A 14910-nucleotide genomic window follows, 5' to 3' on the forward strand; every position below is an offset into this window, starting at 1 on the left:
AATAACGTGAAACACATTTAAGGAGCCCGAGAATCAGTGCGCGTGAATCCGCCTCATGGTGAGGGCAGAGCGGGCTGAGTGTGCTGGAGAACCGCGCTGCTGAGGTGTCTGGAGGGTCCCGTCATAAAAAAAAGCAGCATGAAAAATGGAAGAAATTGGATTTATTTGAGTGTTTCCACTGTGTTTTGTTTACACCTCTTCAACTAAGCTGGAAAACCCCAACTTTTGTCATATTTCTGTGTTGAGAATACTTCTGGAGTCAAGCATCATTACTTTAAAGGGTTGAGCTGTCTCTCCCTAATTTCTAATATTTTTATTACTTTTTTTCCCTAAAGAAAGCAAGTGCTTGCCTTCTCTTTGTACAGGAATGAGGTCTAGCAAACAGAGGCGATATTGGACCTTGTTTAGTGGTCTGGTGCTGGTCCTCTCCACACTCTGCCATGGAGAAAGTAAGTTATTTTAGCATATACATATTACATGCATAAGCATTAAGTCATTAAATCAAAGTCTTTTGCTAATCTGAGAAAACCTTCTTCAATTTCTGCTGATCTCCCATGTTTTCAGCTTTCACTTGTGATTTATGGTTCCAGTTCTCAACCAGCTGTTTTCAAACCTGTTACTTTTCTCCTAATTGCTTGATTTTCCCTTCCTTTAAGGTTTTTATACAGTGAAAGAAATGGGAACGCACACAAACACACACATTATGCACAACAGGAGTGTCTGTTCAGTGTTTTGGCTATGCAAAGTAAAAAAAAAACACAACAAACTCATGCTACCTATGCCATTTAAATTGTTTTTATTTGTTTAGTATGTATTTTACTACTGTACTTGTATATGAATTGAACCTTAAATGTGTTTACCTGTAGGTACAGATCTAAATTTAGCAGAAGAGCGCAAGTCAAGCATGAGTTATCACTATCATGTTAGCAGCTTAAAATTTTGGATAGCCCTGTCTGTTTTAGGTTACAAATCAACAGGTTCTTTAGTGCACTAGAAGTAAACTGTAGTGTTGTTTATCTAAGTTCATCTATATGTCAGTAATTGGCTCTTTTTTGATACAAGGTGGAGGAAATTATAACACAATGCATATTTCAAGTTCTAATTTATAATGCTTTGATAATGTTTTGGTAACCTTGATGCATATTCATCACCTTTATTACTCGATACATATTTCAAGTTCTTATTTATAATGCTTTGGTAACCTTCTTGATGCATATTCATAGTCTTTATAACTCAATGCATATTTTAAGTTCTGATTTTTAATGCTTTGGTAATGTTTTGGTAACATTCTTTATGCATACACTGTAAAACCCAAAAAGTTAAAGTAACTCAAACCATTTGAGGATTGCAACAAACCGTTTAAGTTCAAAAACTAATCCTAATGAGTACTGTGAACTTAATCCATTTGAGTTAATGAAGCAATTTGAGCACAGTAAAACCTGATAAATGAAGAGAACTCAAACCAACTGAGTACTGTAAAACCTAATAAGTTAAGGCAACTTAAACATTTTAGGAAAGCGATTGCAACAAACCACTTGAGTTAAAAAAAACAACTAATCTATACAATGGGTACTGTGAACTTACTCTGTTTGAGTTAAAGTAATGAGGTATTTAATAACTCATTACTTTCAACACTGAGTTCAAAACTCTTCAAATGAGTAGAATTTTCTTTCCGCAAATTTTGAGTTAACTACAATTAAATTCATTTGATAAAGTTGACTGTTGGGTTTTACAGTGTAGTCTTTATAATTCAATGTTTCAAGTTCTATTTTTAGCGCTTTGGTAATGTTTTTGTAACCTTCTTGATGCATATTTGTAGTCTTTATAACTCAATGCCTATTTCAAGTTATATATTCATAGTTTTTATAACTTAATGCATAATCATAGCCTTTATAATTCAATGTTTCAAGATCTAGTTTTTAATGCATTAGTAATATGCATAGCCCTTACAACTCAATGCATGTTTCAAGTTCTAATTTTTAACGCTTTGGTAATTTTTTTTAACACTCTCAATGCATATTCTTAGTCTATAACTCAATGCATAATTCAAGTTGTAATTTTTAACGCTTTGGTAATGTTTTGGTAACTTTCTTAATGAATAAAGTTTTTATTACTCAATGCATATTTCAAGTTCAAGTTTTAAACACTTTGGTAATGTTTACATTTACTTTTAGTCATTTAGCAGACGATTTTATCCAAGGCGACTTACAAATGAGGGCAAGGAAGCAATTTACACAACTTTAAGAGCAACAATGAATAAGTGCTATAGACAAGTTTCAGGCATGTAAAGTCTAAGAAGGAAAGCATTAGTAATATATATATATATATATATATATATATATATATATACATATTCGTAGTAGGCATGGGCCGGTATAAGATTCTGACAGTATGATAACCTTGGATAAGTATATCACGGTTTCACGGTATTGTGATTACTGCTGTAAAATATATTCTTTTTAAAGTCTGGGTAAAAAACTAAATATTTTTTTCTCTTTGAACACAATATATTTTATTTTGAGAAACAGAAACTTTATTAGAAACTAATAAAGAAACAGAAACTTTATTAGTTTCAAAAACAGATTTCTTTTCAATTTAAAACAGTATTTTTGGATATCTTTTCTGCGTAAAAAAACGTAAACAGAAAAATCTTACATATACCTTAGGAACGGTATTACAGAAAATTTTGGTGGTTTTAGAACCTTGACCTTTCCAAACCATGGTATACCTTGAAAACTGTTATCGTACCATGCCTAATTCATATAGTCTTTATAAGTATGTCAAGTTCTCATTTTTAACGCTTTGGTAATGTTTTGGTTACCTTCTCAATGCATGTTTGTAGTCTTTATAACAGTGCATATTTCAAGTTACAATTTTTATCGCTTTGATAGTGTTTCGGTAACCTTCTTGATGCATGTTCATAGTTTTTATAACTCAATGCATATTTCAAGTTCTAATGTTTAATGCTTTGGTAATGTTTTAGGTAACGTTCTCAAGGCATATTCATAGTCTTTATAACTCAATGCATATTTCAAGTTCTAGTGTTTAATGCTTTGGTAATGTTTTAGGTAACGTTCTCAAGGCATATTCATAGTCTTTATAACTCAATGCATATTTCAAGTTATAATTTTTAATGCTTTGGTAATGTTTTGGTAGCCTTCTCCATGCATATTCATATTTTTTTTATTACTCAATACATATTTAAAGTTCTAATTTTTAACGCTTTAGTAATGTTTTGGTAACCTTCTTGTGGTCTCAAGGAATGGATTTCACACATGTCCACACATTTACTGTGGTCTAAATACAACCTGTGCAGTCTCGCTACTGCTTACTGTAAATAGAGTACATAATAGATTAGATAAGTTGCTTATTTTTTTTCATTGTGAGATCTTATGGAATAGTCTTAGATTAATGTAGATGTTTTTGGTTATCAATCAACAGGATTGTATTGTTGTTATGTGGTTACAGTTAGCGAGATTACTATCAGGTCTCTATTTGTTTAGTACGATAGGTTGGGACGCTGAGATGTGGTTGCCAGTAAACAAAAGTGATTTTGGAAGACAGCACATGACGGAGTAACGCTGACGTGCTAGTATGGGGGATGTTTGTTTACTTGTAACTGTATGTCTCATGTTGTTGATGCCATTTTGGGCTTGCATGGTGGCTTTGAAGTATTAGCCACTGCATGCGAACATGCTGAAAGTCATTTTTAATATTAGTCTTTATCCCACGTTTACAATGCAAATTCATTTTAATCAAATTTGGCTCATTTATGCATGTCTGTCATATGCACGAGAGAAAAAAAGCAATCATTATTCAGTCTTTTTGAATTCAACAACTCAGGAAGTTTGCATAAAAATGAAAAACAGCTTCAAGTTTGACCACCGCAAAATTTCCATGTTTCCAAGTAAACTGCAAATAAGACCCCTTGATTCATCCGTTTCATCAAGAGAGAGAGGGGTGAAAAAAAATCTGCCTTTAAAATAGAGCATGTAAAAACAGCCGCTCTAGCAAAACAGACCTGGTTCTGTTGATTAGAAGAGTGAGGAGTTTGTGAAGTCTGTGTAATTGGGTTTTACTGTTAACCCCAGCGGTTGCAGGGCAGTGAGGTAGTGAGGCAGACGAGGTTCTCGGTGGAAATCCTAAGTATAACCTGTCTGTGTTGGCACTGAACGGTTAAAGAGTCCCAGTGGAGCATGAATGTGGACCAACTGGATAAATTATCTTGACATCAACTCATTGACTTATTTGTTGATTTGCCTTTTTTTTTAGTTTATTTATCTTATAGTTAGTTTGAGATTGTTTAATACTACAGTTTAATGCTGATTTCCGACATTGTAATAGATGTAATGGAATGTTTTAGAGCTAATTTTACATATATGGTGTTTTAGTTCTAGAAATTGTGACTTGATGTATATATTTTTAGGTATTGTAACCTTTGTGGTGACAAATTGGTTAAGCCTAGCGGTTTGAAGAATAGTTGCAAAGTATAAAGGGATGCACCGAATATTTGGCTGGTGAAAATTATTAGCTGAAATTAGCATTTTTGTTTTTTTGACCGATAATTTTTTGCATGGAATGCTTTTACAGCTATTATTATGTTTGCTGTTTTAGTTCTACAAATTGTGACTTGATGTTATAAAGAACTTGTTTTCGTTAGTTGATAATTGATATAGTTGTAAACTTTGTGTTATGAGATTAAAGTGTGAAACTGATTTAAGAAAGTCTGTGAATTGATTTCAACAGCACCCCGCTATGATATAAATAGTAATGCTGCACGATTCTGGCAAAAATGTGAATCACCTTTTTTTTTTTGCTTAAAATCAAGATTCTTTCTCACAATTCTGTGTATGTAAAATAAAAGTTAATATGATTAGCCTATTATTATTGTTAATTCTCAAACACATGGTAAAACTACAATAATATTAGGCCTATGTGTAGGTATACTGTTGCTTAAAATGCTAAATTTTGTATGATGGAGGATTTGAACAGACTTTCAATATGTCATGTTTGTTAATTCACAGTAAAATGATGACATCAGAATGTATCATCATAATTATAAAGTTGATTTATTATGTTTAAGACATGTTCTTGTCATCTGTTACTATTAGACCATTATATTTCTATTATAGGCTAGGGTTTTTATACTGACACAGTAAACATTTATTTTCATGCACAACACTTTTTTTGTTTGCTATGAAAGAAAAAAAAATCAAACGCTTGTAATCATAACTCGATATGTTAATATAAATGTGCGCACAGGTTTCACTTTCATTTCAGAGTGTGGCCCATGGATGCTGTCACTTTGAGAAAAACATATACATGCAAATCAAACCAAATGGCTCGTTATGGAACGTTATTTACAACTTCATTATTCACAGCATATGCAGGTTATGTTCACTGAAGCAGACGTCATTTTAGTGCATGCATGTGCATTCTCGGCAGTAAACAGACAGTGCGTCAGCTCACATGTGATTTCGCAACCGTGAATACATCATTACATGAGGACAGAAATTACATTTTGGGTGATTTATACCTTATAAATACAGTATGTGACACTTTTAACACCATTTGACAGTGTCAATGTTGCTGTGAAGACTTGTGGGCCACCTTTTCTACTCTCCTGACCTTGAAAATCGAATTGGCTGTATCATAGAAAAAGCTGAATTAGGATCGTGTGTAGGGTCGAATCGAGATCGTGATCTTTTTTCGATTAGTCGTGCAGCATTAATAAATAGTATATATATTTTAAGTAGTATAACTTTCGTGCTGACTAATTGGTTAAACCTAGTGCTTTGAAGGATAGTTGCAAGGTATAAAAGGATGCACCGAATATTTGTCTGCTGAAAATTATCAGCTGGAAATAGCATTTTGGTTTTTGGCCAAGAATTTATGAAAGGAATGCTTTAGAGCAAATGCTATGCTTATGCTGTTTTGGTTCTGAAAATTGTAACTTGATGTCATAAAAGAACCTGCTTTTGTTAGTTAATATAGTTGTAAACTTTGTATTATGGGACTAAAGGATGAAACTGATTGAAGAAAATGTATGAATGGATTTCAACAGCACCCTCTATCATATGAATAAATATATTTTTTTGAGTGAAGCGGCTTTCACATCTGACACAGAAAGCGATGCGTTATGAAAAGCATTCATTTCAGTGTTCTCAAATAACATGCTGACACAATGTTTCTTTGTAGTATTTATTCCTACTACAATACCTATAACAAAAACCTGTAAAATGATGACTCTCCACTCGTTCACTGTCAATAAAATGTGGCTATATTACTTGTTTGTTTTAAGTCAGTATAATCCAGGTTATTGGGTTCAAGTTTAAAAAGTCCTACAAAATTATAATATTTAATAAAAAATAAAAAAAATTACCATTGTTTGGAGTCCGTTTTTAGCCAGTTTAGAGTGCTTTTAGAATTTTTTAGTTTCGACCCAGAATTTTCATTTTGGTGCATCTCTAGTTTTTGGGCTGCACTGTAATCAGACCTGTCACAATGTTTATTTTGTGTGGTACAATGTATAGCAACACAATTTATTGCGATTAAAATATATTATTGTAATTTTAGGACAATTTTGCCACTATAGTATCATCATAATGCAAGTACACTCTTCCAAAGAACACATATGATTATATACTTAAAACTATTTCATAATTACAGTCGTTTTTTCAATTTAATAATTAGGCATTGGAATCAGAATGTGAAGACAGATATCCTAAACAAACAAACAAATAAATAATAATAATAATAAATGTTAACAAAAATGTCTAAGGTAAAAAGAACTGGTAACAGATCTATTTTTAGTCGTCAGGCACCCACATGAGTGTAGTAAATACTACAGTGTTAACCATACTGACACTGACACCTCTAAAAGAGGCAGTACAATCAGCTAAAATATAGTTAGAATTGGTTTTTATGTATGGGCGTTGGGCGATGTATGTTGCATTGCAAAAAGTTATTGAGGACATGCCCATGTATGGTGCGAAGTCTATATATTGATTATTGTGACAGGCCTAACTGTAATCCTTAAATAATCATCAAATAACTCTTATTCTGGATGACTGAAGATTTTTTAATGGTTTATTTTTATGGTTAAACTTTTGTTACACTGAATGAACTAAAAATAATATTGTCATTATTTGAAATGCATAAACAGCACCTTCTTAGTTACCAGAACCCCCGAAGATGCTTGCAAACATAAACTTTTATAATTTAAATAAATAAAGTAAGTCTATCAAAGTACTTTAACGTTCTGTGAGCAAAGATGTCTAGTTTTGTTTCTGTGTCCATATGAACATGCTCTGTCGCAATCTGTTTTGTTGTAAAATCTGAAGTGTGAGGATTTACTAGCTTGGGTTAAAGTTTTTCGTTCCCTGCTTCATTTCTAAACAATGACATCAGTTTATGACCTCATTTCCAAATGCCTCCACTCTGCTACCTACGAGAGTTCGCAATGGCTGGCTGGAATTGGGTTATCAAATGTAAACATGAGATTTGGAGAGCCATCAAAGCAATAAAGATAGCGCTGTTTACTCAGCAGTGTGAAAATGTTAGAGTCCGCAGACAGGCCGGGTGCTGTCTGTCTTTCAGGGCTGTGAAAGATGCTTGTTTTTTGCCTTGGTTAATTCTGGTTTCTGGCATAATGGATATGATGCACCAATGCATTCTTGTTAGAATCGCAATTTAAGGATGGCTATTAAAGAAAAGAGTACCTTTAAAACAAGTGGAATGAGCAAGAGATTGAAAAGGTTGTGAACTCTGGGGTAACGTTATCTTTTAAAGTTTCATTTAAGCTGCATAATTCAAAAGCTCCATTATTATCTATTGCATTTTCCAGGATTCATTTTTTTAGCTCGGCCTAAGTGTTTTAGGATTTTTTCTTTGCAATTAGCCTGTGGGTAAATCATCCCGTGGAAAATAAACAGCTTAATGGGTGGTAGTGAAAGCAGGAATGGCCATGTCAGGATACCTGTCATAAAAACGCAAGAATTTGACTCCCTTGTGGCTCACGGCAGTGTCAGTGGCTGAAACAAAAATTGCTGTTGGTTCAAATTTTGCACATGTCTCATTGTGTTGACAGTCTAGCATGTTCATTTGGTGTCTTATTTTTGCATTTGTTCAATGTTATTGTGCATCTGCTAAATTGTTATCAGTTACTCACATTATTGTAATTCAAACCTTTTTTAGTGTAAAACAAAATTAGAAATCGTGGCTTAAATGGGACAAACACCTCAAATTTACATTGCTAATATGACAGAGAAAAGCTTCTGACATGGCATTAAAGGCCAACGTATACTACACCCTGCTTTGTCTCTGTATTTATCAATATTAACATCAACCTAGAAGCTGCTGCTTATTATTTCACATCCCTGAATGATGTCTTTATGTGGGTTGTGCATGTTCTGAGTGTGTTTATGTGTGACAATCTGTCATGGGGCTAGGTTGAAACAGTCAAGTGTGGGCTGATGTAACAAAACTAAGGTCCAATCCCAATTCTATTTTTGTACCCCTACTCCTTCCTCTTCCCTTAGGCCCTTGAAACAGAGTGTGAAGGGGAAGTGCGTCATCGTGTGACATCGCAATCTCTTGCTTCATATGAGATTGACGATCGTGATTGCTGTAGTTATTCTAGTCGTGTTATTTTTTGGTATTTATCTTCAGGAGATCACTAAAGGCATATATCATGTTATCATAACGATATAATGTGGCAATAAGCTCGTAACTGTCCATTTACACCCTGGCCATATTCATCTACGTAAACACACGAAAACAACATTAACGTTATAGCAGACACTGTAAAGCTCATTCACAGCTACTAGACATTTCTGACAGGGGATTTGAGTGTCAGATGTGAAAGTATGTACCACACAGGAGTTATTATTATGGATTATAGATAGCAAAATTTTGCGTTTTTAAAAAAAGTATGAGGGTAAAACACAAATGCCAAAAACGTTCGTTATAAAATTTTCATACCCCTTGGTTTCGAGTTTGTCCTGAAAAATCTTTCATCTAGCTATCTAGCCTTTCCCCTTAGCCCTACGGCTTCAAGCTAAAGAGATTTGGGTAAGGGGAAGGGCTAAGGGTTGAATTAGGATTGAGTCTAAGTGACATGAGTGTAAAGGCAACATATGCATAGTGTAAAAGTGAACAAAATTAGTTCTATAATAAAACATTTACCAACAAAACATGCCGTCCAACTCACAGACCGTTGCATCGTATTTAGGTTTTTATATTTTCCTATTTTATACACCTACTTCTGTTTGCCTACAGGTATTTGTAAACTGCTGTAAAGCTCAACAGTAATTAAGATCAACTTTTATTTTCTTTTTGGCTAAAATAATTGAAAATAGTAACAGTAACGGTCTGAGACTATATCAATAATCGTTATCGGAATCGTTATCAGAATCAGGCAGATAATGCACACCATCGCATCATCACGAAACTATTAAAATATATACAAACGAAACAAACAAGTGCACAGCATTACATTATATGTCTATACACACACCGGTCTATGTATTTCCATTCGTTATGTTTGTTTATCCGCTGACCTACTGTTGGCATCGTGCATCGAGTGGTCTCGGCACTGGCGGAGGGATGGCCGAGCGCACCATCCATAAAATAAAACCACAGAAATTTTCTGGTATGAACTCGGTATAAAATTTGTTTCATAGCATCTTCGTTTTAATAAACCACGTCAAACATTCTACCCAATTGCTCCGGAGAGACCTAAACATAATAATTTTTCCCTAGGCTGTGTGCACAAACACACCTTTTAAACTTGACATATATTTCATGCAACACCCATACATTTAAAAGGGTTACATAAGGCCGATCTTCAGCAAAAGACCCCGAGCCTATAAAGTGTTTTTTTTTTTTATTAATTAATTTATTTATTTATTTGTTTGGCGCATGTACTCTTGTGCGATCGGAAAACTAGTGTAATGGTGGTACGCCATCTTTACCAGACTCGGGCAAACTCCGCCTCTCCTTTCACTCTCAGCTGGCCCTTTCAAGGTATTTGACGGGCCGCTGGCCCCAAGGAAGCCCCGCTTTGGCCTGATGAGCCCCCTGAAATTACAGTGAAAATGCGACTGGGCTTGGCTTCGCTTTAGCCGCGATAGTGGAAATTCGGCTACTGTCTCCAATGCACTGCTGCTACTTTGTGGATGAGCTAATTATTACACAAAAATTAAATGTACAATGTAAATTTACGTACAACAAATGCACGGTTACAAGCGTAGAGTATTTAGATTGCAAGTAAAAGGTAAAATATATTATAGACTTTAGCTGTTTTTACACAAGACTATTTAATGCTCAGAGGTCACTTGAATTTCATTTTATGTAGAAATTGCAACTTTATTTAATACGTTCATACTGTTTGCGTCCAAATAGGCATAATTTACTCTGGCCTTTTTTAGTCATTGGATCTTTACACACTGAAGACAGTTGGAGAAAGTTTTGTGTTGCAGTGAAGAATGAAAGCAATACAGATTTGGAACAACATATTTTCGGATTAACCGTCATTTTAAAGCAGAAGTACAGCTGATTTAATGCGCATGTTAGAAAGTCCCCACAGATTTACTTCCCATGCATATTAAATTAAATATTGCATCTACAATGAATAAGATCCACAACAGAATAAAAATCACCTGGGGTTTTATTTTAGTCTGCAAATTGTGCAACTTGCCATGAATTATCATACTATTAATTCAAATATTAAAGGTCAATCCATCACTACGATTCTCTCAAAAGCATTGCTACATTAGGTGGTTGAATATCACACATTTCACATGTCATCTGACAATTTGTTTTGTTGTTCTTGTTTCAGTCTGTGGTCCAGGCATTGATATTGGCAACGACATCGGTAATTTCAAGCGGCTGGAAAACTGTACTGTGATTGAGGGATACCTGCAGATCCTCCTCATCGGCGATAAAAACAGTAACAATCAGGAGGTCTTCCGCACCCTCAGCTTCCCCAAACTGACCATGATTACGGATTACCTTCTCCTCTTCCGTGTCTCAGGACTGGAAAGCCTCAGCACCCTCTTTCCGAACTTGGCTGTGATCCGTGGCCGCAACTTGTTCTACAACTACGCCCTGGTCATATTTGAGTTGACCAGCCTGAAGGACATCGGCCTCTACAATCTGCGGAATATCACACGGGGTGCAATACGGATCGAGAAGAATCCCGAGCTCTGCTACTTGGATTCAGTGGACTGGTCTCTCATTTTGGATGCTGAGTTGAACAACTTTATTGATGGAAATAAGCAGTCCAAGGAGTGCGGAAATGTTTGTCCGGGAATCATGGAGGACAACTCTCAGTGCACGAGATGCTGGACCTCCAACCATTGCCAAAAAGGTCAGTTAATGGGTGTCTTCTAATATTTAAGAGTTGCTGGGATCTTTTATTTACACTTTGCCTTCTATGTGGGGCACCGGTGATATAGATTGGTTTTTAGTTATGGATTTAGAATTAGAATGGATTTAGTTTTAGAATGGATATTGCATATATAAATACATATAGATTGTTCTGCTTGTTGTCTTCTTAACTAGTGGTTGAGCCTCTACCTTATATCTTTGCAGTAATGTTTTCAGATGGTCGCAATTGATTAAAATTGTAAGTTGGTTACAGAGTAAGTTGTGGATTGCAACTTGCAGTTTCTTAAGGCTGATGTATGCTTCTGCGTCAAGTGCACGGGTGTGGTGCGGCGCAGCCTTTGCGCGGTTACAGAGCCTCTCAAAAAATATAAGTACACAACAACACTGGTGTTTCATCTAGCATTTTTGAAAAGCCCTCCTTCCACACTATACTGCTGAAAACACACATCACGTGACCACACACACACGGTCATCCGGTGCAGCACATGTGTGCGTCTGTGCTCCAGCAGCCAGTGGGTGCTTTGAGCAAAAAACCCCAGAGAGCAGTGCACGTCGGACAGTTATCAAGGATGTACCGCTGGATCGTGTCTCACTATAGTTGTTAAACGTGATATTTAAATAATCTTGGTTCTATCTAACAACTCTTCTGTCTTTTGAATACATCAGGTAATGTGTCACAGCGTCAGAACACTGTTTCAATGTTTCGCTTTCACGCTTGTACTTAGTCATTTTTGCGAAAAAAAAACCTCATACTGTTGGTTGGTTGCTGTTGGTTGTGCACCTTTTTTACCGAACAAATTTGTTGACGCCATTTTAACGACACAGATCACTCTGCCTATTTATGCGAGAGTCCTGCGGAAAAAAAGTGATTGACAGGTGGAAATTTGTGTGTAACTTATCTTTATTTGTTTATGATTTGGTTTTTGTAAAACAAAGACCATGCGGGTCAGGTTGTTGAAACGGTAGGCTACAAATAGTTAATTTGTTATGAATGAGTTAATAATTCATAAATGATTCATTTACCACCGCCTATGACGACGATGCCATTGTTCATCGCGATGTTTCACATTAGACATTGTACGATGCCCAATTGTTCGACATCGCCCAACCCTACCTACCATTACTTTTCATATTGACTGGTTCATGTATGACAGGGAAGAAGAAAGTGCAAGTTTGCTGCAGGGTGTGTTTTGTGTACGTTCATTTCTTTTCCTTTTGGCTCACGTTCACAATGAAAAATGGAGTCTGATCTTTGCGGGGGGCTTCGCTTGCGCTGGGCTTTGAAGATAATGTCCTCGTCCACAACAAAGTTGTGTCCGGAAGTGTCCTTGGAATGCGGAAATTTCCGACAATGGTAGTGTGCCGGATAAAAACCAGCAAAATGGCTGGAGAGCTTTTTTTCACGAGGTGAAAGAAAGATGTAAAATACGTATATTTGGAGAGATCTGGTTGTAGTTTTCCACTATTGTGGTCTTTTTGGACACAAGGATGCTGCAGTGGCAGACAAAGCGCCTCTCTCTGAAGGCTAAATACTTCAGCAGTTCCTCCCTCTTTCCATATAATTACCTTGTTTTCCTTTAACACAGATGTTTCTTCAAGGGCTGGTAGTGGTTTCCAGTCAGTCTGCCTTTGCTTTTTTTCTCTCTTCCCAGCTCTTTAATTACCCAGTCAGGACTTGTTGTTCACCAGCCTTGTACTTTGCATTTCAGCTACATTTAGAGTATATGGAGCCTACTGCAAATGTCTGCACACAGGAAAGAGCCCACATCAGATAGACTACTTAACAGTTCAGCGCGAGTTGAGATGCAAATATCGTAGCGTTATCATAATGTTGCTGAGTAGGTTCTGCTCAAAACTCTTTGTGGCAAGGTATTGCTATTAGCATGCTAAGGTGTTTGGAGTGGTGTTTTGCTAAATAGTCACTAGGGTGTTTACCTGTCCAGTATTGTTAAAGGAATACCCCCCCCCCTCTTCTTTATTTTAAAGAAAGATGTAACAATTGACTTCAATTATAGGACACAACAAATAGTATGGAGTCAGTGGTTACAGGTTTGCAACATTTTTCAAAATATCTTATTTTAAAGATTTTTTTTTTTATAAACTCATAAAGGTTTAAATCAAGTAAAAGATGAAGAAATAATTTTGGTTGAACTATCCCTTCGATATCATCAATGAAAATGGCTTGATACAAGAGAAACTTGACAGATCTGTAACGTGACTGAATGCAAGAGCTCCGTTCTGCTCATCTAAAGAATGGTCTAGTGCAATACTTTGGATTGTAATTAGTATGAATGTCGGTTAGCTTTTGTCTGTTTGACTACGAGAGATGCCACATTAAAATTCATCCCGCCATGGCTACATTACAGCTTCTTATTCAAAATATTCAATCATTTTTTAAATTGCGGGTTAAAATTGCACCGAAAATGTATAAAAAGGTAAGTGAATAATAACAGAGCAAGCTATTCTGTGACCGTAGTAGTACTGTGCGTGCTGTTTAAGCCTTTAAGGTGACGTGCTGACTGACTGACTGACTGACTGACAGATGCATGATGCGTGAGAGCAGCAAACATGGCGTAGCTTTCAGTTATGATGAACAGTTTCCATAATTATACTTTATTTATAGATAAAGGTCTGTGGCTCTTGCTGGAGTTTATAGCCGTTTCACTTTACTTCGGGGTGCATTAATGCCGCGGTCTGCTCCGCAAGTCTATCGGAGACATTCATAAATATTCCTAACAAATCTAATAAATGTTTGAGACATACTCGGTACATAAACGCACTAAATCACACTTCAGCCGTGTTTATTTGAGGGCGCACAAGAAAATCTGCACTTGAGCACCATATATTTGAGGGTGCGCAAGAAGTTTTGTGCACGAACAGAGGAAATCAGTGCTCAAACGATATTGACATGCTCAAAGGCTATTACATGAATGCGATCTCGACTTAATACTGTGGCCATTACATTTGTCAATGAAACAACGCCACATGTAGGGGTAGATCTGTGTAAAATGGCCAACAGAGTCTGCCGCCACAGCTGGAAAAAATCCTAGAGGAAACACTGATATGTCTTAACAATAAAAATTAAAATTAAAAATGACTCTGGTCAGGTTCGAACTCATGAAAAGACTGCTATTGCTATTAAGATGACATGCAAATAATAAGTTATATATCAATTTAAATGTGGGGCGGGGCGATGGATCGCAATGCGGCCTCAGCATCGGGAAGTCTGTCGGCCATTGGCGATAGATGATGGCGTTGTCTATCGGCCCAACCCTAATTTAAGTGTTCCTTTTTTTGCCCTGATGATGTAGCTACGTTCTTTTTTATTGTTCTGTTTACTTTGTTATTTGCACAGCAGCACAGTAGTGCTGTGTATAGTGTTAAGCAGGAAAAACCCTGTACTGTATTTATTTATCAAAGATTTTGTTTATAATTTAATATGTTGTGCAACTTGTAGTTTTAAGCAGGAGAAACCCCTGTACTGTATTTTATTTAAAGATTTTGTGCAGCTGTTATTTT

The 14910-nt window shown here is 35.9% G+C and overlaps 1 protein-coding gene across 1 annotated transcript in view; it reads left to right on the forward strand.

Moving 5' to 3' along the window:
- Window positions 1-367: 367 nt before the first annotated feature.
- igf1rb (insulin-like growth factor 1b receptor) overlaps window positions 368-14910 on the forward strand; it is a 152976-nt gene continuing 138433 nt past the window's right edge. Inside the window, 2 exon segments of the mRNA NM_152969.1 lie at window positions 368-449; window positions 10841-11371. Of these exon segments, the coding sequence (NP_694501.1) occupies window positions 368-449; window positions 10841-11371 (613 nt within the window).

This window comes from Danio rerio, chromosome 7 (genome assembly GCF_049306965.1).
Source record: "Danio rerio strain Tuebingen ecotype United States chromosome 7, GRCz12tu, whole genome shotgun sequence".
NCBI lineage: Eukaryota > Metazoa > Chordata > Actinopteri > Cypriniformes > Danionidae > Danio > Danio rerio.